The sequence below is a fragment of the Delphinus delphis genome, chromosome 16 (genome assembly GCF_949987515.2).
Source record: "Delphinus delphis chromosome 16, mDelDel1.2, whole genome shotgun sequence".
Classification (NCBI taxonomy): Eukaryota; Metazoa; Chordata; class Mammalia; order Artiodactyla; family Delphinidae; genus Delphinus; species Delphinus delphis.
This window is the reverse complement of record NC_082698.1, coordinates 30,826,507-30,854,117: the sequence shown is the minus strand read 5'-3', so window position 1 is coordinate 30,854,117 and position 27,611 is coordinate 30,826,507. Positions and strand designations below refer to the sequence as shown.

Sequence of the window (27,611 nt, the reverse complement as noted above, 5' to 3'; positions counted from 1 at the left end):
AGTCCACATGTGTATAAATTCACACACAAAAAAATCAATTAATTGAAAAAATCAAGTTACAGAATAATATGTATACAATGACTATTTATAGAGAAAAAATGTCTGTGTGTATTTTATAAATTCATAAAGATGGTCTGGAAAGACACACCAAACTGTTTATGGTAGTTACCTCTAAGAGAATGAGGATTTGGGGAAACAGACAAATATTTTCATTTTTTCCTGTACAGATTTCTGATGGTTAAAATTTTTTTATATAACAAACATGCATTACCTTTATAATTTTTGAGACTTCTAAAACTTAAAAAAAAGGATTACCATAAAGTAAAAAGATATAGTTTCTGTGACAAGAAATGATCAGGGCTTAAAAGCAAACCAGTAGTCATGAGGATAGAAAGCGGGGAGAAAACCCAGCAGACAGAGGCTGATCAAAGAGCAGATAGGAGCCCAGGGGAAGGAGGCGGCTGTGGGAAAGTGAGGGGCGATGTGTTTCCATTTATCTTCTCAGTTACATTTGCCGATAGCCCTGAGAGGTGGGCATTTTCACCTCATTTTACAGATAACGAAATGGAGTCTCGGAGTATTTTGCCCCTTAACCCAGAATTGGATACCAAAGCCAGGACTAGAACCCTGGCCCTCCTGACTCCACGTCTTAGACTTAACTGCCTTGGCCAACTGATTTCCTTCCTATCCAGGGCCCTCTTAACTGACTTTTCTGTGCTCAAGTTCTGATCCCATGAGGCAGTAGGGAATAAGGGAGCTAGTTCTGACAACACAGGCTGGGACAGTGGGGAGACTGGCAAGGCCGAGATGTGTTCCCATCCTCCCTGTTGGGTAGCAAGTCCCATACGCTGAAACTGGCCTTTAACAGAGGAATGCCCACATGCCAGCTTAGCTCATGAGGATTCTTGAAGGCAGAGCCTATGTTTTCTACAGAATCTGTAACGCCTCTACAGCATCTATTACAGTACCAAGGCCTCACTAAATTCACTGAGTGGGTGTTTGATAAATACATATTAATGGGAGGGCAGCAGGATCACCTGAAGCAAATATGAAACTGCATTTGATTCCTTATTTAGATCATGAGTGTTCTGAAAGCATTTTTTTTTCTGAACAATTCAGGATGTAGGTAGTCAATGCACATTTGTGACAGATAATGACTGTGACTCTACTGAGAGAGTAATTTAATCACTCTGTCGAAGCTGCTTTAGCTGCAAAGTAACTATCATATATGTGCTCCAAGACTTCAGTCAAGCAGCCAACCAACCTTACAGCATTTACTAAGATCTCTGGGTGACCACACTGTGCTAGGCATAGTGGAGAATCCCATGGAATAATACATGGGCCCTATTCCTAAGGAATTTAAACTCTAGCTGGGGAACCCAACTGAAATTTAAGAAACGATTAGATAAATGAGTGTTACCTGTGGATGTCCTGCAAATGAGTTCCAAAGGAGTCCAGAGAGAGGAGAAACCATGCATACCACAATCTAAAGAAGACGGACGTGGGCAGTGGGGTAAAGGATAGTATCAGACAAAAACTAGGGCTTTCCCCAGCCTCTTAGGAGCATAATGGCATTTCATAATATCCATAAAAGCACCCGTAACTCTCAGTTTATTCACCCTCCTACGGAGCGGCTGCTTTGCCAGAACTCGTTAATGCCTTGACCACCCTCTGTTATGTTTATGTGCAGATTTAGGAACAGATAACCCCACCCCACCCCCTGACATGCCATTGCATTTCCCCTGTTTATTCAACAGGCAACACTGGGTCTCTGCTCCTTCCAGGCAACCATCATTCCCCACCCACACCGGAGATGAGGCCTTGCACACACACACCCCCTGAGCTCTCCAGAGCATATACCACTGATAGTAAAGGGGGGCTGGTGATAAGAATCAAAGGGCAAGAATAAGATGTCAGAGGAGCTTAGCACTTGATGTTATCTCAATAGAATACATGAGCTTATATAAATTGACTGGAATATTTCATCAGAAACTCTGTATGTAACATGGGTTCCATTTCTCATTTAAGTAGGGTCTGTATACATTTAGCTCTATACCCAACTGACACTGGAGAAAAGGCTGCCTTAAAAACAGGGCCCTGACCCTACTGCCGCTTTTCAGCTCAGGCCCATTATCACCTCTCCCCTAAAGGATACAAGAGGCTCGTGCTCAGTCTCCAGCCTCCAGCGCTGGCCACACAGCCACCAGACTGAACTTACTGAAAAGCAATCCTGATCACGTCAGACTCGACTTTCAGCCCTTCAAGGTCTCCCCACGGCCTTCAGAGCAAAGTTTAAGCTGTTCAGAGAATTATGAGGCTTTTCAGGATCCGGTCTCCCCTCCAGCTTTCCTTAGAAAGCTCTAGACCAGTGGTTCTCAAACTTGAATGCCCATCAGAATCATACTGCGTACTTGTAAAACAATGCATATTCCCAGTCCATTCCACACAGACGTTCTGGTTCCCTAGGTAAGAGGTAGGGCCCAAGAACATAAATATTTACCAAAACTGTGGGGTTCAAACATATGGGGAACATGAATATTTATAAAAATATGAGTTTCAAAATATTTGGCTCCGCATCAAAACCAAAAATATATGGTTCTCACACAGGTGTTCTGAAGATCACATTTTGAGAACACCTGAGAAAGACACTGTAAAAATGGAACTGGAAACAAACATTTTTTGAGAAGCCATTGAATGTAGTGGTTAAGTCTAGGGGCTTGGGAGCAAACAGGAAGTTTCCACATGCCACTGGGAAAGTAACTTAATGTTTCTGTGTCTCATCTGTGAAAGGGAGATAATAATAGTATCTATATTATAGGTTAAGTTTCAATGAGATAATCATTGTAAAATGATCAGCACAGCAGTTAGCACTGCAAACGCTGTACAACTGGTGGAAGCTGTAGGAAAAGAGTGAAAAGCAACATCGTCCAGGTTTTTATCTACAGTGTCTCTGGGCTGGAAGGAATTTGAGGGATTCCTTCTTCAGCATCGTTGGCAGATGTTTGCATAAACATCTTTATCTGGGGGTTTGAGATGGCCACATGCTCAATAGGGATCAGCAAGGTAGCACGACCGCTCTAGGGTGCAGTCTTTAGTCTAAGGCTTCTGATGACGGGGCTTCTGGCCACCACCTCCTAAGGCAGCCTGCTCCATTGCTTGGCCATTCCAGGTGTTGACATTCTTCCTTAAATCTAGTAGAATTCTGCTTTTCGGTTACCACTGCCCATGAATCCTAACCTGACCTTTGAAGCATCATCAAATAACACCATTCTTATTTCCACATACCAGTCCTTCAAATGTTTGAAGGTAATTTTCTTGCCTCTCCTTGATATTTTCTTCTTTAGGAAGACAGTCAAGTGTAGTGGATGAAACTCTGAGTTCAGAATTCAAGGCCTGGGCTTCTGTCTCTACCCAGCTGCGTATCCTTGGGCAAGTCATTTGACAATACTGAGCCTCAGTTTCACTCTAGCCCCAATTCTATGATTAAACACCCCTTGGTTCGTTCCTCTGTTCCTCAGGCACAGGCATGTTTCCAGATCCCTCATTGCGGCAACTGTCTTTTGCATTGCTTGACAAGAACAGAATATCAGACCCTCTTCAGGAAAATTCTGCATCCCTCCACTCTCACCAAGTGGCTTGAGTGGAAGCTGCCAAGGTTTTGGAAATCCCACCCCCCAGGCTATCAACATGGGCCAGTCATAGTCCTCCAACCCCAGTGGCCTACAGTTAGGCACCTGACCCAAGTTCAATTAGTTAGCTCTTACCCTGGGATTTTTAAATTTTGGACCAGAGAGAACAAGTATCGATTCCTCTTTGGAGTTAGAACTGGAAGGAGTAAGGAGTGGCAGCTCCTATGGGTTGTAATACTCCTTCTTGGAGATAACTCATCAGGGAATGATGCCACTTTGTGGACAGACATAGAAGGAGAGGTGGAGAGGTAACCCTGGAGTTCAAGTCCTTGATTCCACGTTATCTCTGAGGACCAACTACATTCCTACCTTTCCCATAGTTTAATTAATTTCTCTTTGGCCCAGGCTGGGGTTCTCTCCCTACAAACAAAAAAGTCCAGAGTAATACACTCACCTTTCTAAGCAGGCTCCAAAAAGAGAGAGCTCGGGCTTATGTGCCTCCCCACCCCTACAACCTAACTTTCCACTCCTCCACCTTCTGCCAATAGCTACTCCAGATGGGTAGCTACAGTCTGTGTGTAAAACAAGAAGGGCTATCATTTCTGCCAATATGGCTATTGTTTAGAAGGGCAGCTCAAGACTGCATCTTAGAGCAGTTGTGCCACCCTGCTAAGTCATATTGAGCATGTGGTCACCTCAAACCCCCAGCTCTGTTTCATGTAAACCATGGAAGCCAGGACTTTCCCTCTGCCATGTTATAATTCTATAGCTCAGTTTGTTTTGTTTGGGTGGGGGATGAAGTTTGAGACCTAATTACAAATAAACACCTAGCCTTGTTAAATGTTATATGTTGGATTGGAGCCAGTGTTCCTGCCTGTCAAGATTGTTTTGACTCAAGATCCCATCGTTAACGGCAAAGCTTCCCAACTGGTCTACCAAATGGGATGGGTGACAGATGTTCCAAGGTACTCATTCCCTCAGTTCTCTGCTTGGTGAAACAAAGGTTGGGAGCTGAACCCATGTTAGTGGCTTCCAACTCTGGCAGCCTTGTCATTTTCTGAGTCCTCCTATTTCAACTCTCCATAGTTATGGTACCATAGGAAAGCTAAATTTTTCATAACATAAAAGCATTTACTAACAAGATGTGCATTTACAAAATTGGTCTCCACTTAAACATCTCTGCTTGCTTAATGTCACATATTTATTGCTTATTCTCTCCTAGATTTAGAATTTATCCACAATAAACTATAAATGCAATGTGATTTGGTTATATAGGGTAATTCTAGATTTTGCAAAAGAGTCATCATTTTATAAAGCTGACAAAAGTGACGTTGGAAAACTGTTTGAATCACAAGTCAAGTCACTGTCCATTGGAAAGGTGACCAACTGGACGGGATAAAGTCCACAGAGATGCTGCCCAATAATCAAAAGCAAATGATAGGACTACATAATGATGGAGAGGCGGCCTTGAAAACTGTAAAAGTCAAACTGGCTGTGAATCTTATTTCAATACAACTGTTTTTGTGAAAAGTCAAATGCGAACTAAGGAATGTTATTTTGTGCTGGCATAAAACTGTGTCAGAAAACTGTACTCAATTCCTCTTCCATAAAAGCCAACAAGAGTTGATTCAGTCTCTGTGTGGCTTAAGACTTAGTATAGAGCTGAAATTATAATAAAACCTGTGTTAATATGATCAAATAAATTTATTTTCTTAACTTTTAGAGTTACTTTTCAAAATAAAGTCCCAATAAAAAAATTTTTGTAATATTTACTGTGAAATTTTGGTCCCTGCTTAAGTGTATCCACTTTAATCTGACCTTTTCCTAGGATCAGTTGTCTTTGGATTACGAGGGCCTCCTAAACCTGCATTGTTGCCATTGTTCCACCTTTCATCCATTGCTCCTTGCCCTGTCCACCTCAGAAACACAGAAAAGCCCTGCTCCTCTGCTTTTCCATGTGAAAGGCCTTCAAAACTCCATAGACAGTTTCCATGGTTCCAGTGAAACTTCCTTATAACAGATTTATTTCCTTCAACTGTTTATCTGACAGAATTTGAAATTACCCCATTCACTACAATCAGTCATTTGACAACTTATGGAGGGCCTACTATGTGTGAAGCATTGTTCTAGGCACTGGGAATACAGTAGTGAACAAAATCCCCACTTTCCTGAGGCTTACATTCTATTCAGGGGACAATAAACAAAATAATTGAATGGATGGATGAGTGGATAGATAGATGGATGGATGGATGGATGGATGGATGGATGGATGGATATCTGTATGTGCTTCCCATTGACATATAGAACACCTCTCAGGTAAACTGACTTGTAAGCGTAGAGGAGGAGCCTCTTCTAGGGCACCAATACTTCTGTTCATAAATCCTCATGTGGCATTTACTGTTTTTGGAGGTGACAGTGCTCTGTTGACCATGCTTAGCTTGCCTTCAACTAAAACCACCAGATCTTACAAGTGCAACTCTTAAATATATATCCCTTCATCCTGCTCTTGTACAACTGCTCAATTATTTTCTTGAACCCTGAGCAGAATTTTATATTGATTCTTATTAATTTTCAACTTATCTTTAGCCTGTCCTTCCAACCAACTCACATTTAGGTGAACTAGAATGTAAAACTTCCAAATTGTGGGAACATAGTAATATATACACCTCAATATCACTGCCATATAGAAACTTAAGGGAACAATCAAAATGTTCATTTTAAAATTAAGTAAAACTACGTAAAATCTTAGACAGTCCTAATCACTACTCTGAGAAAATGACAGTCCTGCCTGAAAGCCGTGGTTAACTTGGGCAATACGTTACCATTAGATAAACAGGTGCATAATACTTGCCATAACTACAAGCCTTGCCTTTTCTTCTTTTTTCCAAGACGGATGCTCAGGAAACTCGTGCTTTCCTTAATGGATGATAATGAGGAACTATCAAAGGGGCCCTCAGGAAATCACAAGTTCCCTTTATTACTCATAGGGAGCTCCCTGACTTCTGCTTCATAATGCTGGACACTCCTGGCATCAAGCAATTAACAGGACAACTGGCTGTTTAGTGGCCATCTACCTCCAGGACACATAAACTCTGCAAGAGCAGGACTTGAATACGACTTTTTCATCAGGTCTTCCCAGGGCCTTGCAGAGTGCCACCCCCATGGCAGGCACTCCATAAGCTCAATAAATATTTGTTGAATATAAACATAAATTAACAGTCTCATCTCTGCCACTAACTGTGTAACACTGGGCAATTCCTCCACCCCTCTGAGTCCTACTTTGTTCATTTTAAACTAGAGAGACTGTGCCAGATGAGCCCAGAGTTTCCTTTTCTAATGTTAATATTCTATATTTCCATCTGGTTGACTCAGTGGCTCCCTGTATCTCTTTTCCCATTAGAGACTCTAAAGCTAGATTGTTTCCAGAGTATAGGCAAGTTTAATCGAATGAACACCCTGGACCATGGAAGGGATTGTTATTAAAAATAACATTTAGGCTACCCAATTACTGTATGATTATTTCAGCATTACATTTTTCCTGAAAAACTTCTAACATGAAAATGCTTTATAATCACAGTTGGAGACCTTCTCTAGCAAGAAACCAAGGCTTTGGGAGATGATATTCAGAAAGTTTTGGAAAATTAAAAGGGGGATCTGTTTCAGAACAATAACAGTTGACTCTGTAAGCAGATAGGTTAGAGGGTCCCTGGAAAGAGAAACAAAAATTACTTTCTTGATTTAAGAGAAGCCATTTTGGCCTAAGCCATTTTGTGATCTAAGGGCCACAATGCTTGCCCTTGAACAGGTCTCAGTAATTGATAATCTTTTTTTTTTTTTTGGCCGGCTGTGTGGCTTACAGGATCTTAGTTCCGCAACCAGTGATTGAACCCGAGGCCAGGCCGCAGCAGTGAAAGTGGGACCACTGGACCACCAGGGAATTCCCAGTAATCTACATCTTAAGGGAACAAACAAATGCAGAAACAGAGAGAAGGCAGTCAAACAATAGTGCAGTGAAAAAGCAGAGTCCTAGTTCCTCCTCAAGGGATATACATAATAATATATCTTTGAGTTCTACAGGAACTAAGGCCCCCACCCAGGTGGAGGATGGAATGATGAAGTTGACCCTCCCGACTTCAATCAACTAAAGCTTGGACTCTGTCCGCCTCTGCCCCAATTCTATGCTTAATTCTCCTCTGCTCCAGCCCCTTCATGAATATGCATATACCCTTAGCTTAAAACTTCCCCAGTTTTGCTGTTCAGGAAGACACTGCTTCAGGAAAGCGCCCGGAGTTCTCCTTACTTGCTGCAAGTAATAATCAGTCCTTCTCTCGATCTTTGGCTAGGTTGTGTCTTCTAGCTCAACACCCACCAAGAGGTGAACCCAGTTTTCTTTTCAGGTTACAACTCCACTTGTGATGCTAAATGCCATATCCTGCAACAGAAATGTTTTCCCACATTTTACACGCTCAAAAAAAAAAGAAAGAAAAGAGTCAACAGCTAACGCTAATATTCTCCTATCTGCTAGTTTTGATGAATGTCTATCCCACTGCAAGCCTTAACAGTAGCTCCAGCCTCAAACATTAGCTGTATATGTAAAAGAAAACTTATTTTCATCCAATTTAAAAGTAGAGCATTTTCATTTCATCATCAGTCTCCCCTCTATTTCCTGTGTTATCAGATGTTTGAGAGTGAGCCAACAATCTGCTGTGAAACTGGCGACTTGGCAGATAAAATATGCACATTCAACCAGTATTCTTTTAAATTAAAGGCTAGTATGGGTCAAACCTTGTAAGAGTGATAAGGAAGATACACATATGCAGAAGATACAAACCCAGAAAAAAACCTACCAAGGAATTCCCAAAACCACTAAGCCAATTCTAGAGGTCTCCTCTGATCATTTCAGATTTCTTCACTTTAATGCTCTCCTTCAGAAGGACACATCCAATTTAATTTCTGCTACTAATGATCCACATGCACCCCATGGAGTTAACCATTCAAATTATTAACTAGCCTCTGTAATGGCATACCTGGTTCTTTTCTGGGATGGGTTGTCATATCTGGCACATTTTTAAGTATGAACAGAGCAAAAAAGGTGCACTTGATAGACCCTGTCTTGCTCTGAATCAGTCAGTTTCTGTTTAGACGCATCCTGACTACGTGACCACAAGACAAACCTGCTCCATGGTGACAGCTGATGATCCAAAAGGCACCAGCAGCACAGGCTCCCTAAGGATACTCATGGGAAGGATATCTTTTTCTCCAACTAGGACATTCAAAATGGGCTCAAGAGTAAGGAAAGTGGACAACAATCCATGGTTGCACCCACCCATCCAGTCATCCATCCATCCACCATGTACTGGGCACAAAACACTTGTCAGTGGAAACCAGCATTTTCTTTAAAAACATAAACACAGTGAAAATAAAGTAGTCTCCAAATGCTTTTTCCCCTACAGAAAAGGCAAGTTTATCAATTATTGATTTTGTTCGTTTTTCTGTGTCGTGGAAAACCAACTTACCACTGTTTACATCTACATTTTACCAAACTGGCTAAATTAGGAAGTTTTCTGCCCAGCAGTCTATATGACAAGGCTACCATGGTTTCAGTAACTTCTCCAGTGAGCAGATAAAGAGTCATTTACAGCATAAATCATCCTATTTCTTCAGCCATCTCAGACACACTCTCAGTCATGTGAATGGCAGTGGAAACTAAATTGAAAAGCTGTCAAAACATCCTGCAAAAATAGGGAAATTAACAGACCCATTCTGTCATGCATATTTGTTCCCATTTCCGTTGTCCCCATTATCTTCCTATGAGCCCACATTCATATATCTACATGTACACCATAATAAACTATATATATATAAAATGTTAAATACATGCATTCTTTCATTCCCACACAGATAATGGCATATTGTTATGTCCTCCTAAGACTGAACTTGGGCTAATGTCCATAAACAGAAAGCTATTATTATGTCATTTCAGGTTCTGTTTAAAATTCTGTTGCAAAGGATAACTTTTTAGCTGAAAAAGTCCCATTACCTTGATGGGATTTTGAAAAATATCAGATTGAGAACCAGCAATGAAATGTAAGATATTTAAAATCACACATGGTTGGAATCATGGAATTTCATGGCTGCAAAGGTCTGAGATGTCAACTTGTGCTCCTCCCAGCATTTTAATGAAGATAAGAATAGGTCCAGGGTGGCCAGGTGACTTGCCCAAGGTGGCACAGCCTGTTAGTGTCAGAGTCTGTGAAATACACCCACATTCTCTTACTTCTTGTAATAAAGACTGTAGTAACCTAAGAAGACATCAATCTAAATTCCACAAGAGTCAAATTCTATTTGACAAGAGTAAGAATATGACTCAAGGATAAGTAGCTGTTCCCTCTTTTCAGGCATAGCCCACACGGAGTGAGTGATGGTACAGACATTACAGCAATAACACAAACCAACGTCACTTCCCCTTACCCAGAAAATCAATCTAATGAAGCTGAGAAAAAGGCCAAGGAGTTTGTACAACTCCTTGTTCCTTGTGGAACTTAACCCGAAGCTCAAACTACTTGGATTAGCTTGTGTAAGCCCAACTCCTTCCTCTAGATCCATAAAATCCCCATGACCCCATCAGTTTTCTCTTCTAAAATCCCTGAGAACAAAAATTAACATTGTAGAAAAATTAAAACACTGGAGAAATGTCTAAAACAAAAAGTTCAAAATGTCCACCATCCACCCAAAGGCAACCACTATCAACAATTTCTTGTGTATCCTTCCAGGAAAAGAATTCATAAACCAGTATAAAAAATATATATATACACATATACACCAGCATAAATATAAATAAATATATATAAATGCTGCTATATACATACTTTTAAATTTTAGATAGATAGGTAGGTAGATAGATAGAAGCACCCTGGTTTGATTCTGCCTTCACATAGGTTGCCAGGAGCTCAGTCTCACTAGTTCAGATGATAAACTGGTTATTCCAAGGACAGAAACCCTGTTGTTAATCAAAGGTAATTTTGTCTTACCTGGCACTGTATTTCTGGAGCCTGGGAACATAGCTAAACAGCTAACGAAATATAGAAAGAGACAAAGGAAGGGGAGGAATGAGGAATAAAAACAAGAAAGAGGAGATCAGAGAGGAAAGGAAAGAAAAAGATGAAGAGCTATTCCCTACAGACCAGCACCTGGCAGATACTCATTCAATACTTTCTGAATGACTAAGTGAATAAATGAATATTTATTTCAGGACAGGCATTTTTTAAAACACATATGACATTTAATGTATTAAACTTTTAACAGATACGGCCCCAATTCTCTGAGAAGTAAGCATCCTTCTCGATCTATACTGTCCAATGTTGTAGCCACTGGCCACACGTGGCTATTGAACATTTAAAATGTATGCTCTATGTGTAAAATACACACTAGATTTCAAAGACTTAGTATGAGGAAAAGGATATAAAATATTTCATTAATAATTTTACATTGATTATATGTTAAAATTTTACATATATTGGGTTAAGTAAACCAGATTATTAATTCACCTGTTTCATTTTATTTTATTTTTTTTACTGCAGCTACTAGAAAACTTTAAATTTCACATGTGGCTCACATTATACATTTTTTGGAAGTGCTGGTCTAGAACATAGATGCTATTATAGCAGTGACTAGATCTGTCTTCCCTGCTCTATTCCAGCACCCAGCACAGGGCCTTGAGAATGGAAGGCTCACTGTGATATCTAGATAAGGCAGTAGCAGGTCTTGAACAACAAGGCAAGAGGCCCTTCCCCCAATCCCAGCTCTAATGGAAAAGCAGCTGTGTGAACCTGCCAGGCCTTGTCTTCCTCATCTTTAAAATGGTGATGATAATAATAATGTCTGCCTTATAGGAAAATAGCATGGACCAAATGAGATAGTGTTTGCAAAAGGGCTTTAAAGGGGTAAAACAGATGTCAGGTTGCTCCTAAGTTCTAGTATCCTCCTCTAGCATAGTCCCAGAAGTGAAATGCAGAAACTACAGAAACAGCAGCATAAGAAACTAACCGATAAAATTCCTATATCTGATATTTCCATTCCAGCTGTGTTAGAAAGTTTAGACAAAAACAGGTGCAAACTTGAGATTCTCACACTAGTGGAAACTTCAGCATTCATCACTCCCTTTTCACTGCATCTCACCAACCACAGTTGACAAGGTGACTTGCAGATATTTTCCTTGAGGGACCACAGAAAGTCTAACAACTGGGAGCAGAAGGCTGCCTCTGGGTGGCTGACGAGGTTCACAGCTTTGTGGGAGATTCATAATCCTAGGGGACTCGGAGGCCTCAGGGGAAAAGTTCTGTGGGCACAAAAATCTATCATGGGCATTAGTCCTCGTTAAGTGTTTCAGGTGTAGCTAGGAGAAAGTATCTTGTTCTACAAGGCGGTCAGGGTACCTGGCAAGGGATCTCCAAAGGACCCTTGGACATGCTGTAGCTTTCAGTGACACTGGGACAGATTTTACCATCCCAGCTGGGCATCTTCTTCTCCAAATCAAAGATTATTTCAAAAGGAAGAGTGTACGAAGAAAGTATTTTTCTGCAAGGGGCATTTAAGGAGCCTTACGTGTGGACTAACCCACAGCAGAGACAGAGCAGACCCAACAACGCAAGGCCACAAGGCAGGAGGACAGCAGAACAAAAATAGTCAATTTCAAGAGGCCCAAGTTCAGATTCTCCCCTCAGTCTCTGCAAGACACCACAGAAGCCCAGAAGCCATCAATGACTTACCACCGCCGAGGCCGCCACACCAAAGAGAGCAAGGAGGGCATGGTGACTTCCCCTTTGCTGGGAAGGTCTGTCACTCTTCCCCTCTCTCAGACCTGCTGCCTGTGACGTGGAAGTGAGCTGTGACATGGCCAAGCCCTGAGCCCCTGGGAACACTGCCCCGTGACCTGCCCTGTGACAGCCCACAAGGCCTGAGTTGCTGCCAGCTCCTCTAACCGGAAAACCAAGGGACAGGGCAGCAGGCATGGAGCAGAGCTTCCAGAACATGGCTGCAGAGCATAAACCACAATGGAGGCTTTTTAAAATTCATATTCCCCAAACCAACTGCTGAGATTCTGGTTCAGTACGTCTAGGGTGGGGCTGAGGCACCTGCATTTTAAACAAAGTGCAGGGGCAGTGCCAATGCCCAGTCTGACTTGGGAACCTGTGGTCTAGAGAACTCAGGGAAGCTTCATTGTCCTTAATCCTTTCTCTTTCACAGGCTTTCTTCATGCTTCTTGTCCCCACGTGGAAGAGGAGGGTGTGGGGAAGAGGCTTAGATGTAAGCAAGGCAAAGCAGAGAAGGAGTCTGAAGGCCTTACGTTCCAATGTGAGTTATTCCCAGTCCTCATGCAAGTCATTTAACCTTTCTGAACCTCAGTTTTCTCATCTGTGAAGTGGGGGTAAAACCATCTACCCACTCAGGGTTGTGAGGGGAATAAACACCCATGAAGTGCCCAGTGCATGACACAGGGTAACTGTCAGAGCATTCACCTTAGTATTAGCTCTTTCCATTAGGGGAAGGAGGGGTGCAGGGCAGTTCCCCATACGAGTATCTTTGCAAGAGAAAATGTAAATAACTGACTTAGGCATAAAGGGAAAGCAAAATAATTAAATAAACTGCAACAACAAAAAAACCACAGTAAGGGGCCATAAATTCAGGTTACATGGGGAGGGTGGGGAGATGCACAGAGCAGGTGTGCAACACCATCTCTGGGAGCTCTACAGAGATTGGCTGGGAGGAAACAACAGAGATTCACAAAGATTTAGGCACAAAGCTGTGCGAAGATTTACTGCAACATTATTTTTTTAAAATTAGAAATAGCCTACAGGCATTTTTTCATTTTCCATTTTTTTTAACATTATGATAAACATGTATTACAGTTGACCTTTGAACAACATGGGTTTAACTGCGCTGGCAAGTCATACACAGATTTTTTTCAGTAAAAATGATCAACTACATGATCCCCAGTTGGCTGAATCTGCGAATGCAGAACCGCGGATACCGAGGGCCTGTGTGGGACTTGAGCATCCGTAGATTTTGGTGTCCTGCTTGGGTCCTGGCACCAATCCCCTGCCAATACCAAGGGATGACTCGAAGATTTTTGCCTGCACAGGTGGGGGCAGGGGAGTCGGCGCCTCTAACCCACATGTGGTTCAAGGGTCAACAGTGCTTTATTTCAGAAAAAAAATGTTCCTTTTTAAAACTGGGTGAAGATTTTGGAATCTGTTAGACTAGCTAAAAGCACCTGTATCCCAACTGTTTTCCTTTTAAACTCCAGTTTAACATTCAGATTAGAACATTAATATCAAGAAAGGAAGGCCTCTAAATTTTCCCCATGTAAACAAAAGGCAAAATACATTATAATTGTGGGTACCATCAACACTTCTGAAGCACAAGGGGCATGAGGAAGGATTGGGGGTGCATAAAGAGAAAACACATAAAGAAGCAGACAAGATCTCCAGTGTAATCCCGAAAAATACTAGAAGAATTGGGTTCACTGCTTCCCTTCGCCCTCAACACAACAAACATACACACACGCATGCGTGGACACACAAAATTATGAGAACTTTTGAAATAAAACTCAACGTTACCCACCAAGTCCTCTCCCGCACAGATCAACAGAATCTATTTTTATATTCCAGTGAGATTTGCAGCAAAGAATAGAGCACCAGTAAAAAGAGGAAATAATTTCTGTGCTGTACCTGGGTTTTTCTCACTTCCTTATTTTAAAATAATCACCTAACAAGTCCAAAAAATTCAGAACAATAGTACAGTCTTCTATGCACTGGGTATATATCCCTGCAGACACTTTGGAGCTAAACTGAACCACTTAAAAGGTTCTGGGTAATTTGCCATCTATTTAGAAAACTTATAATGATATATTACAGCGCTGGGGGGCTGGAAGAAACCTTCCAAATCATCTGGTCCAACCCCATCATTTTATAGATGAAGATCTTGGAAAATAAACTGGCTGCTCCAACACACTGAAGACTCTTAATTAAAACGTTTGCTCAATTTTAAGGTGGCTGACAAATTTGGAGAGAGGGGATGGGAAATAAAATAAAACCTGCAAAACATTTTTTAGTGGCATAGTAATTATGATCAATGGTCCTATTAAATGAAGAAGCAGTGAGGATCGTGACGGAAGTATACCCCCACTCCAATGTCAGGACCACTTACATCTGGAAAACTGAGAGGTTTAAAGCTGTCAGAGCTAACACATTGAATCTATGTGTTGGGGACCAGGAAGAAAACTCAGGGGCCCTACCCTGAAGTCTACTGGGCTAAGCATCAAACGCTGGTCTAATTTTATACCTAAACACTGGTCCAGGAGTCACCCTTATGTGATGGTGCCTTCATTTCCAGAAAAAGTAGAGATTTGAGAAAATGGTCCAGGCCTAACAGAGATACATGACAATTGACGTGACGAAGGAAGGGTGGCTTAGACCTTAGCTCAGTTTTCCGTGGACCCCTGACCAGCAGCATCAGCATCATCTAGATGCTTGTTAGAAATGCAGAATCTTGGGTCCTAACCAGACCTATGGAGGCAGAATCTGCATATTGACAAGAATCCCAGGTCCTCCTGCCCACATTAAAGTTTGATAAGTATTGATACTTATTTAGGTAACACAGCAGCAAGAGAAAGTGTAATTAACTGCCTGTAACCACATTCAATCCAAGTTTCTGGAATAATTACCTCCATCACCAGCTCTACTTTCTAAAGCTTTTGATCTTTAAGCCTTATTTTAAATTTTAAATGGTCTAAAATTTAGGCTAGGGCTTCCCTGGTGCCGCAGTGGTTGAGAGTCCACCTGCCGATGCAGGGGACACGGGTTTGTGCCCCGGTCCAGGAAGATCTCACATGCCGTGGAGTGGCTGGGCCCGTGAGCCATGGCCGCTGAGCCTGCGCGTCCGGAGCCTGTGCTCCGCAACGGGAGAGGCCACAACAGTGAGAGGCCCGCGTACCGCAAAAAATAAATAAAATTTATCCTAAATTTTACATGGTCTCAATGAATATCTTATTAAATAGTAATATTTGTTGACAAAAATTCAATTAATTATCAACTTAAGAAGACAAAAAGGGAATTTTATCTGAGCCATACTGAGGATTATATCCCAGGAAGCAGATTCTCAGAAAACTCTGAGAACTGTTCTGCCTGTTAGAAGTCGAAGGCACAGTCATATACATTTCTGAAACAAAGGATCATACATCAACATGACATACTGATACTTTACATAAAGTTCACCAAGGATAAATGGTCCAGGTAGGCACATACAAAGCGAGCAGCAAGTCACCGTGACCCCCTACAGGGCTGGGAAAGAACACCATTCTTTTAAGAAGTTACACTGCTAGTGTCAGAAGAAAGAAAAAAAATTGATCTTTATGGTTGAGCAAAGCACTCCCATCTTTGAGGAGCTCTGGTTAATGTGTAACGCGGATGCACACTGCACATTAGGGAGGGAGGGAGGAGGTCCAAACAAACACAAAGAGAGAATTTTATGTTTAATTTTTTCTTATCCTGCCTTAAAATATAAATTTTATTTCATCATGTTTTCTCATAAACTGTCTTAAAATTGAGAAAAAAAAATACAGATGTTCTGGGTACATTACTATTTTCAAGGGTTACATAGATTATGAATTTAAGTCTTTTTTCCTGCTATTGTCTGCTGGGGTCATAGTAGAAACATGACCAATATTTCTTCAGTTGGGAGTTAGAAACCCTAGGGAGATCTGGTGAAGGAGGAAGACTGAATTTAGAATAGAAATGTTTTCCTAGCACAAAAAAGAGAAGCTTCAGGTAAGGGAATTTTACGATCAAAAGGTTGGGAAGGTCACATGGTCCAATCATGGTTCCAAAGCTGAATTCCTTTTACACCACATGTGCAGGCTCTGCTTGCACACTCCCAGTGATGTGGAACTCATCACCTCCAAAGGCTACCCATCCCATCTTTGCACGATCTAATTGTTAGAAAGATGCCTGAAATTTGTCTCCCTATAGCTTTCAATAGCCCCACAATCAGTAACCCCACAATTACTGTCCCTACCATTAGCTCATTCCCATTATCAATTTTCCATTACATTTCCCAGTGGAATTTTTTTAACACAGAAAGTCAAAGAAACAAGTTTCATGTATTTATTTCTCATAGGACTGGAGCAGCTTGTATAGTGGGGTGTATGAAATTTTTATTTTTTGCTTTTATTTTGAAGTGTCTTAGGAAAACCTCATGTGTACAAGAGGGATATTAAAATGAATAATCACAAGTTGTAGAGACTGTAACCAAGGACATAATCATATCAGAAGCCTAGTGTAGGGATAATACTGTCCTTAAACACTGTTTTAGCCCTAAACTTCCTGGGAGTCAAAGCAGGTATGAAATAGGGCAAGAAGGTGGTGCTTCAAAAATGTCTGAGACTCTCTGGCCTAGGGGACTCTAGGTTATCAGCCGTGGAAAGTGTCTTAGATCAAGTCTAATCCCATCTCTTACAGAGAATGAAACTGAAATTCAAAGAGGCTACATAAATTGCCTAATCTTGGGCAACTAGTAAGCAGCAGAGCCAGGCAATAGAGTGTCGCTACTCATTTTTGCTACAACGCCAGAACTTGAGTCTTGGGTTTGTTAAGAAAGCTTGTTCAGCACAAAAATCAGAGATAATAGCACCACATTACTGGGCCAACAGGACACTCCCAAAGCAAACCCAAGCCATCCTGGCACACACAGAGACCTCTAATCCCCAAATTCACAAGTCTAATACCAGATAAGAAAATGATATTGGAGGCATAAGCCATCCTTCCTCCCACTCTTTTTCCTATACTTCCACTTGTCCCTACATATCCATTGATTCTGAACTACAGAGATTTTCCACTAAGCAGCTTATTTTAATCTCCCATGAAAATAATCTCTTTCTGATGAGAGGTTATTTGCTCTCAAAACAGAAACACCACTGTGAAACACTTCATTCCTTCTGAAACACTTGAAGCTAAAGTCTCATAGCACACTGAGCCAGAGTCATTAGTGAAGAGTAAAGTATTATAAGCGATCAACTTACCTAGGCATCTGAACATTGGACTCATCCAAACAATATTCAAAGAATTCCTTTTACCATCTATTTTTAAAAATAATACCACTGTAGTATTTTAAAGAACAATCTGGTAGCGCACACGGCATGAGATGCCAGTACAGTGACAATACATCCATGGTACTCTGAATGACTGGCAGGTGGGTCACAGCAGCCTGCCCACCAGATCACAAGCTCATCCTAAGCAGTGACAGAAGCTCATCCTCAGAAACAATTAGTTGCATCTCGCTTCTCTGTAAGTTTCAGCAGAACCCTCAAAGCAATGAAGGGCAATCATGCAAATATGAATCATGTGCTTTTTCTATCCTCGTGTCCTTCCGAAGTAAAGATAAGCAATCCCTGGAAAAATTACTAATCCAGGTCCCAGGTATTTCAGATGAGACACCTTCTATGCTCACACTAGTCATTTATATTACAAAATGACCTGGGATATTACTATGTTAGGTGACCTGGTCATATTTATTGGTTTAGAGCAGGCATTCCTGGGATAGAAGCATCTAGGGAGCTAAGAATTTGTAAATTCTTGATTCAGTTCATTAAATGAGACAGGGGCAGATGAGCCAAATTAATACCCAAGTCAAACCAGGGATAACTGAGCATAGTTACATCGCCTCATAATTTTCCAGGCTTCTTTGCTGGTATCAGGTATATAAGAGCTCAAAGGCAAGAGAATAGAAGATAAACACATAGCCTGCTCAGAGCCCACAGTGAGGCAAAAATAGAAAACAAGAAGAGGAAGAAAAGCCGTGACATGCATCCATCCCAGAGCACGTCTTCCGTTACTGCTAATCAGAGCATATGTCACACTTCCTGGGGCCACTGAAGTCATTAGCCCCGCCAGAGAGGATCGGAATTTTCCCACTTTAAAAGGAGGAACAGGGCAAAAGACAGAAACTAGGCTGGCAGGAAATAGAGAAGGGAGGTATTTCTCTATAAACATGTTATCCAAAAGCGACACCTTTTCAACCAAAATCTTCAGGTGACCTGATGATAAAATGGAAATGGCTTGGAAGCAGGAAGGTTGGCAGTTGTATTCCTCACACCTCACCAAACTAAGTCTCAGCCTCCCACCCCCACTGCCCTCTAGGCTGGAACCTGTGTCCAATGTCTCCCAAGGTGTAGAAAATTCTAGAAGGAGGGCTAGCTTATCCTAGCACAAAACCCATGGGAAAGTGTCATCTTTCTTTCCTGCGGTCAAGGAGACCTACTCTATCCTTATCCCATCCCAGAAATAGGCTGCTCTAAACCAGTAAGTATGACTGGGGCTCTTAGCATAGTGAGGTCCAGGTTCAGCTTGTAATAGGAATGACTAGTGTTAACACGACAATGTCTCCCCTGAAATGTCTAGGACTTGGATGGGTCTTTCTTTCCAGGGCTTGCATTTCTGTACTGCAGGAGAGACCCTTACCTTCAGAAATGGCCTTCCTCACAGCTGCCACGTAAGTCTCAGGCTCATCATCACAGGTGAGCTCCTGCCAGTGTGCCCAGTCTGGAAAGAAGTCCAGAAACTCCTCGCTGTCCTGCACCCCGCAGAGCAGGCGCACCACGCGGTGTGGAGGATGGAAGGCTCTCTGCAGCAGGGGCAGCAGGGCCGGCTGGCAGAAGCACTGCACGAGCTCCGCAGACAGCAGCACCACGATGCAGCGTGTGCGGAGAAAGAAGCTCAGGTCTTCGGCTGAGAAGGAGGTCTTGGGGCCCAGCCTGTAAGTCAGCATCTTCTGGCTATGGACATGCCGACTGGACAGGAAAAGGTCCTGGAGGTACTGGCACCATTCCTCGGCATCCGAGCTATAAATGATGAGGATGTCGCATCCTACAAGCATCCCTAAGCAAGAAGGAGGCACAGAAGCATGTTAACACGCCTGCTCCTACTAGGGCTTCCCATGACCTGCAAGATATACCATCCAGATGAGGAGCCTGGCACCTGCAATCTTTCACTGTCTGCCTCCAGCCTACCTGTCTAACTTCTTTCTCACTTCCAGTCTGTGTTCCAACCATTCCAGACTCCCTGCTTTTGCCCAAACATACCATGCCATTTCAGATCTTTGCATAAGCTATTGCTTCTGCTGGCATGCTCTTCTCCCCACAGCTGATGCAGTATAGGATGATGATGATTATGATGATGATGAAGATCATGATAGCAACTGCAACACTTATATAGAGCTTACTATGTTCCAGACACTCGTCCAAACTTATTGCCTCCCAAACTCATTTTATCATCACAGCAACTTTCTAAGGTAGGTACTACTATTAGCCTGAGTTTGAAGATGAGAAAATTGAGGTATGGCAGGTTAAGTAATTTATCCAAGAGCCCCAGTGGCAGAGTCAGAATTTGAACTCAGGCAGTTTGATCCCAGAACCTAGCTCTTTCCCAAATACAGTGGTTACAAGCACAGGTCTGGAATCAGGCAGCCAGACTTAGCATCTTGGCTCTCTTTAAGTATTAGCTGTGCAACCTTGGGCAAGTTGCTTAAATTTTCTAAACCTCATTTATTCATCTGTAAATGGAAACATAAAGGCAATATTTATCAGTGTTTTGTGAAAATTAAATTAGATATTTCATGTAAAGTACTAAGCATAGTGCTTGACGTGTAGTAAACCCTCAATGATTGGTAGCTGCTGTCATTATCCTCACATTAATATAAACAATGCATTAATGTAAAAGTAATCATGGTTGAATTAACATGTTGACCTACACAATACCATTTATAAGGTGCTTCTCGCCATATATGGTCTGTCACATAGGCTTTCTTCTTCCTCTAATAAAGCACAAGTGCCAGAAACAGAGTCCAAAGCCTCAGAGAAGTGCTGAATTAAAAAGGTCTTTTGGGGATCACTTGGCCCAAACTCCTCATTTACAGATAAAAGAAATACTTCATCTGGGAAGATAAAGGAATTTGCTTAAATTCACACTCAGCAAATTAGTGCAGAGCCAGGACTGAAACTCAGGTTGTCCCCTGGTTCCTTATCCAGTCCTCTTGCCAATCTACCTGCTGCCTCCCATCAGGAATCCTGTCAAGAATCTTATGAGCAATAACTCTTATCTTCCCATTATCAAAGTTCAAAGATGCTTGGCTCTTATAACGGTTACCACTGTTGTGGGTCCTCATCTCCCACTAATTCAATGAATTATTCTAAGGGATTTGGAAGGGGTGAGCGCAGAGAAGTAGCCATACATCTACAACGCAATAGGGATCCTTCCTCCCACTTAGAGAAGGAAGCTTGGAATTTTGTCAAACGAGTCATCTAAGTTGTGGATTATCACAATTACATGCCATCCGTGGGCCACATTTAGCTGAATGGTTCCTGGCCAAAAGGTCAGAGGCAGGAGTGGGGCAAGACCTGAGCTTCTCAGTTCTGAAAACATCATGAAAGGAACCCCCTTTCCTGCCCCCATCCATCACCATATTCAAAGTTAAAACAATGACATATAAAATGTAAACTCAACACAGTTCTGATATCCCCCAGGATGACAGTACCAAATCTTTTAAAACAGTAAATAAAACAAACTGTGGAGTTTCTCTCTTTTTGGAGTCCCTAATTCAGTACTAATATAAGACGCGATAGGCTTCCAGTAGGCTTCTGTTAACAGCACATTGCAATACCTGCTGCTCATTAAAGACCTCTAGTCATCAAGGAAAATTTAAAGGTTAATAATAGGGGAAACCGGGTGTGCAATATATGAGAATTCTCTGTATTACCTCCCCAATTTTTCTTTAAATCTAAAACTTCTAAAATAAAAGTTTAAAAATACAATTTAAATCAAACGCGCTTAAGGGTTTAACCTCTTCGAAATGGAAAAACCTATTTAAAATGTCTAATTCCTGAGGTTCCAGTGTTAAATTCAACCCCCCTTTGAGCAAAAGTACAGGCATACCTCAGAGATATTGCAGGTTCGGTTCCAGACAACCCCAGCAAAGTGAATATCACTAAAAAGCAAGTCACCCAAATTTTCAGGTTTCTGGGTGCATATAAAAGTTATGTTTACACTATACTGTAGTCTATTAACTGTGTGAGAGCACTATGTCTTAAAAAAAAATTGTACATACCTTAATTAAAAAACACTTTATTGCTAAAAAATGCTAACCACCATCTGAGCCTTCAGCAAGTCATAACCCTTCTGCAATAGTCAAAAGTCACTGATCACAAATCACCATAACAAATATAATAATAATGGAAAAGTCTGAAATATTGCAAGAATTACCAAAATGTGACACAGAGACAGGAAGTGAGGAAATGCTGTTGGAAAAATGGCACCAATAGACTTCCTCGATGAAGGGTTGCCACAAGCCTTCAATTTGTAAAAAATGTGGTATCTGCAAAGCGCAATAAAGCCAAGTGCAATAAAACGAGGTATGCCAGTACTTGAGAAGGAAGTGGTTAGTACCTCAGACTAGTTAATATCACAACCTACTTGGTCACCAACTCAAGGTGTGACTTCAGACCAATATACTATATCTAAACAAATTTTTCCTCAATGTAAATGAGGACAACAAAATCTATCACCTTCCTGAACTTTGCTCTGCTTCTGAAACTGAAAGCTGGGGAAGTTGTAGAAAAGTCCAAAGTGTCAGTTAAAGTCCCTCCACAACCTTCTGGGTAACAACACAGGACTAAATGCTTTGTCGGGGACTCTCTCTCATATGTGGGGACACCCCTTTCTTCAAGGAGAATTCCCTTCCTTTAACCATAAGTCACTTCTTCACGTGTGCCAAATCATTCTTCCCACTGTTGTTTGTTTGTTTATTTAGAGAAATGAAGTACATGAATCAACAGGGAGTCCATAACTCCTAGACAGAAATAAGGGTCTCTGTCCTTGTCGAGCTTAAAGACCAGGTTTGGCTATAGAAGGAGAAAGGAATGGATAACAGTAGAAGCAGGAGCTGGCTAGTGGCAACAGGGAGTGATGGTGGTGGTAAGAAACACAGTGACCAAAAGAGAAGTTCCTTTAAAAGATTCAAAATCCACCTGAGAAGAGAACCGAGAAGAAGAGCTTGGGAGCTTCTCAATCTACCCAGCCCAGACCACTTTTTAGTCTGGCACTCCGTTCATCCATCCTGGAGCCCGTGTTTGAATCTGGGCACCGTACTGAGGAGGGGTGTGAGATAGGGAAGGTGACTTGGATAGGGAGAGATCTGGAAACAATTAATGTGAGGAGCTTCCAGACTCTGAAGGTTTCAAGTTTAGAGACTTGGCAGGAGTATTGAGGAACCTCAAAGATCACATGGAAGTTAAGATGACAAAAAATTAAAGGTCCCTTCAAGCCCTTTCATCCTAATAAATCCAGGAATGGTAGAAGGATCTGGAGATAAGAGAAGCTTTGGAGAAAGCGGGCAGAAAAAGGTATGAGAGCTTTCTTCAAATACCTGGAGGCTGACACATGGAGGAAAGGATTCTGGTTTTCACTCAACCAGGCTTGGCCACTTGGGAAAATCACTTATGGCTTCTCTCTCTTCTCTCTCAAGAGTAAATACAAGAGACGTCATCAGGAACCTAGAGACTATTCCAGGATAGGCTGATTCCATTTCATTTTACCTTGCTTCCCAAGTTCTTTCAAAGACAGGGAGCCAAGATTCTCCTTGATTTCCACAAGCAAATACGCCTTTCAAAAAACAAAAGACTAATGCTTACCCTTCAGTGGAAGGGAACTTGAACCCTGAAAACATTATGCTACAAAAGAAGTTAGTCACATACTATATGATCCCATTTATATGAAAGTCCAGAGTAGGGAGATCTACAGAGACAGAAAGTAGAACTTAGGGCTAGGGAGAAGGAGGGAACAAGGGGGTGATGGCTAAAGCACACGGAGTTTCTTTTTGAGGTGATGAAAATGTTCTAAAATTGACTGTGATGATGGTTGCACGTATCTGTGAGGATACTAAAAACCATTGAATTGTATACTTTAATGGATGAATTGTATGGTATGCGAAATACATCTCAATAAAACTATTTAAAAGAAGATGAGGGCTTCCCTGGTGGCACAGTGGTTGAGAGTCCGCCTGCCGATGCAGGGGATACGGGTTCGTGCCCCGGTCCGGGAAGATCCCACATGCCGTGGAGCGGCTGGGCCCATGGGCCATGGCCGCTGCATCTGTGCGTCCGGAGCCTGTGCTCTGCAACGGGAGAGGCCACAGCAGTGAGAGGCCCGCGTACCGCAAAAAAAAAAAAAAAAAAAAAAAAAGATGAAGGAGGGGAAGGAGGGAGAGGGGAAGGGGGAGGGGGAGGGGAGGGGAGGGGGGAGGGGGGAGGGGGGAGGGGAGGGGGGAGGGGGGAGGGGAGGGGGAGGGGGAGGGGAGGGGGAGGGGGAGGGGAGGGGGAGGGGAGGGGGAGGGGGAGGGGAGGGGGAGGGGAGGGGGAGGGGAGGGGGAGGGGAGGGGGAGGGGAGGGGAGGGAAAAAAGAGGCAAAGGAAGAGAAGAGGAAAACCACAAAGAAGAGTGGCCTGGATGACTCCAGAGCCTACAGCATTTTGGCAAGAGACGCTCTCACCACTGTCACCACTGTGACCTGCCACCGTGGGTCCTGGTACTTCCAGACCTCAGGGAGTCCCGGGGACTCCAGAGGCCCAACTCCCACTTGCAGCCCCTGGAGTGGCGACTCACCACAGAGGACGTTTATGTCAAGCAGGTTTGACAGCTCTAACCCATTACAGACATCTGCAAAGCCACTACAGAGCCCATAAAGAGCCCCAGGTTTGGCCCAGGCGTGAGTTCCCTTCTGAATAGGAGCACACCCTTCTAGCCCCTTTGGCCACGCCCACTGGGGGGGCGATGCACATAGGACAGGGTGGTTTTCTGGACCAGGGTGGTTTTCTCTGCCTCCTCTGCCCAAAGTATGCTGTTTCCTGGACTTAACAGCCCAGGGCCTGTTCCTAGGAAGGGGAGGAGGTGGGAGCTTCACTGATGTTATCTCCTACTTCTCCCCAATCACCCACCTACTGTGGCCACTGTGGCCTGCTCCCCGTTCCATAAATACATCACGTGCACCCATTTATTGTTCCCCTGACTAGAGCACTCTTCCCCGACATGATTCCTCCCCCGCCCTCCTTCAGGTCTTTGCTCAATGCCCCTTTCTCTGTGAGGCCTAATCTGGCTGCCTCCTTTAAAAGTATAACCCCAACCCACTTTACCCCTCTACTGTTTTTCCACTGCACTTATCATATCATGTACTTTCCTTATTAACTGTATTGCCTGCCTTCCCCCACTGCTGCATAAGCTCCATGGGGTCATGGCTTATGTCTGTTTTACTTACTAAATATACACCTGACACCTAGAACTGTGACTGTATTTGGTTTGTTTCTGCTTTTTAATTTATTTATTTTTGGCTCCATCGGGTCTTCGTTGCCGGGTGCGGGCTTTCTCTAGTTGCGGCGAGTGGGGGCTACTCTCAGTTGCGGTGTGTGGGCTTCTCATTGCTGTGGCTTCTCTTGTTGCGGAGCACGGGCTCTAGGCACGCGGGCTTCAGTACTTGTGGCACGCAGGCTCAGTAGTTGTGGCTCGCGGGCTCTAGAGCGCAGGCTCAGTAGTTGTGGTGCTCGGGCTTAGTTGCTCCGTGGCATGTGGGATCTTCCCGAACCAGGGCTCAAACCCGTGTCCCCTGCACTGGCAGGCAGATTCTTAACCACTGCGCCACCAGGGAAGCCCTGCATTTGTTGAATGAATTGATTCCCTCTAGATAACTCTGCATTGGCTTCCGAATGGAATGTGTGGACTATGAACCTACTATTACCTTATTCACAGTACAGGTTCTTCTAACCTCCAGAGCCCAGCTAGAGAGCCAGGAGGCTAAGGTTAGCTACCTTCCCACTTCCCGTAAATAATGAGCCTGCGTCACCAAATCTAACAACTGTCTCCACTGGCCTTTCCTTCCAAAGCACCATTAGAAGGCTCAGGGGATCCGGGGAGAGCTGGCTCTTCATTCTAGCATCTGCCCACAATTTCTCCAAGAACAGCACCTTCTCCTAGCCAACTATATTTTATTTTTCAAGAAGCTTTTACATCCTGTTTCCACATGTTATCTCTACTATAACATCATAAGATGGGATGGGGAAATACAAGTAAACCCATTTGCAAACATGGTAACTCTAATCTTCTCATCTAGTAATTCCCTGTTTACTTATTGCTTGCCTTCACAGACTATAAACTCCTTGAGAGCACAGATTAGGGTGTCCTGATCACCACTGAGGATATATTTAGGTGTACATTGTCTATTAAATTGTATAGTTAGTGCTCATTAATTGTCTCTATTCTCATCATCATTGCCGTGTTTGTCCTGTATCTCAGTGAGTGAGTGACTTGCCAAGTGTACACGCCCATGAACCAGAAGGGAACCCAGGGCTAATGGGAAGAGACTCCTGGCACCTTTCGATGGGTCGGTTACCCAGTCACCTCCACCTCTCCCCAGTTCCCAAAGTTCTGCAAAGGACATAAGAAAAGTAAAGCTAAAGGAATGGTGTTCCTAGAGTCCTATGGAAATTCTAGACAAAAACAAAGCCCAGGAGGGTAGAGGAAGCGGGCATAGGAAGGTGGCCCAAGGGCCCATCTCCAACCTCGGACTGTCTGAGCTCCCCCTATTGGCCCGATGGGACCCGAAGAGAAGCATTTCACCGGCCGAGAGGTAAGTCGGCTCTCCACCTACTTTAAACTTGACTCTCGGCTCACAGAGTTAGTACAACAGGGAGATCGACACTCAGAAGCTCGGGCCAGTGCTGGAGGGAGAAAAGAAGACTTAGAAGACGGGGGACAGGGGAAGGTCGGGCAGGGGCTGAAGAAAATCGCGCAACAGGCTGGGAAGGGAAACGTGAGAAAGTTGGGGTGGGAAGTTTGCGACAAGGAACAGAGAAAAGAACAGAAAGAACTCTGATGCTACGCCGAGGAAGCAGCCGGATTCGAAAGGGTACAGCGTACGGCAAGAGGCGGCGGGTGAGAGGGCGCGCGGAGGGGAGGCTGAGGAGAGGCTGAGGAGAGCCCGGCCTACGCACCTGAGGCTGCCATGCCGCCGGCCGCAGTCCTCCGTGCCCGGCTCGCTACGCGCGGGGCCCGGGGCCGGAGCGGGCCCGGCGGCGTCCCTGGCGCGGAACGTGAGGGGCGCCCGGCTCCGCGCAGCACCAGCCGCCGCTCTGGCGCTTCCTCCCGCCGGGCAGCGAGGACTTGCCGCGAGGGCGTGTCCACAGGGCCCGCCCCGCCGGCGGGGCTCAGCCCGCGGCACCTGCACCCCAGGCCGTTGGGGAGGGGAAGTGAGAACACCGCCCCCCCCCCGCGCCCCGCCACCGTCCGGCCGTCGGCCAGCTCCCCGCGCGGCCCCCACTCCCCCCATCGCTCACTCAGAGTAGGTAGGAAGCAGGGGTCTTCGTGTGTCCACTCCTCGTGAAAACAGCCGGATGGGCCACCAAAGGGCAGCCTGAGGTAGAGGGAGCGTTGAGAGAGGAAGGAGGGAGAAGGGTTAGCTGGCGGGCCTCTGTGACCTGGGGCGGGGGCTGAGCACAGCTGGCCAAGCCATCTCCCCATCTCCTGGGGCTTTCTCCCTGAGCCGCTGCCCCGGCAGGAAAGGGAGGGGGCAGGAAGGGGAAGAGGCACCTTCCCTGGCACCTGGCCCTGGGTGCTTGGCGTTGCCCTTGATTACCCTCCAGTGACCTGCCTGAATTCCCTGGACCTGGTCTCCTGGTGGCACATGAACGTTAATGATAATCTCTTATGATAAATGCATGGTATAGTTATCATTGCTTTTTATGCCTTTGAGGTAGCACCTATCACTGTCTTCAAGTTAGCGCTGAAGAAACAAACCAAATCCCTTGCTCAGACTTCCACAGAGAAGTGGAACCTCCCCGAGGTTCCATACCACGCCTGTCTGAGTCCATAGCTAGAGGTCTCCCTTAACC

At 43.7% G+C, this 27,611-nt stretch overlaps 1 protein-coding gene across 4 annotated transcripts in view; it reads right to left on the bottom strand.

Moving 5' to 3' along the window:
- The window catches only part of PIK3AP1 (phosphoinositide-3-kinase adaptor protein 1), a 115,018-nt gene extending 87,897 nt beyond the window's left edge, over window positions 1–27,121 (bottom strand). The window contains exons 1-2 of one of the 4 annotated variants that reach the window (XM_060034385.1): window positions 27,057–27,121; window positions 19,145–19,561 (exon numbers count right to left, since the gene is read on the bottom strand). In XM_060034385.1, the coding sequence (XP_059890368.1) occupies window positions 19,145–19,559 (415 nt within the window). In that variant the 5' untranslated portion in view covers window positions 19,560–19,561; window positions 27,057–27,121. Of the gene's footprint in view, window positions 1–12,397; window positions 12,617–19,144; window positions 19,562–23,102; window positions 23,134–26,714; window positions 26,845–27,056 lie in introns of those variants that run through there. The other 3 variants (XM_060034384.1, XM_060034383.1, XM_060034386.1) reach the window with 3 other exon arrangements.
- Between the last annotated feature and the right edge of the window lie 490 nt (window positions 27,122–27,611).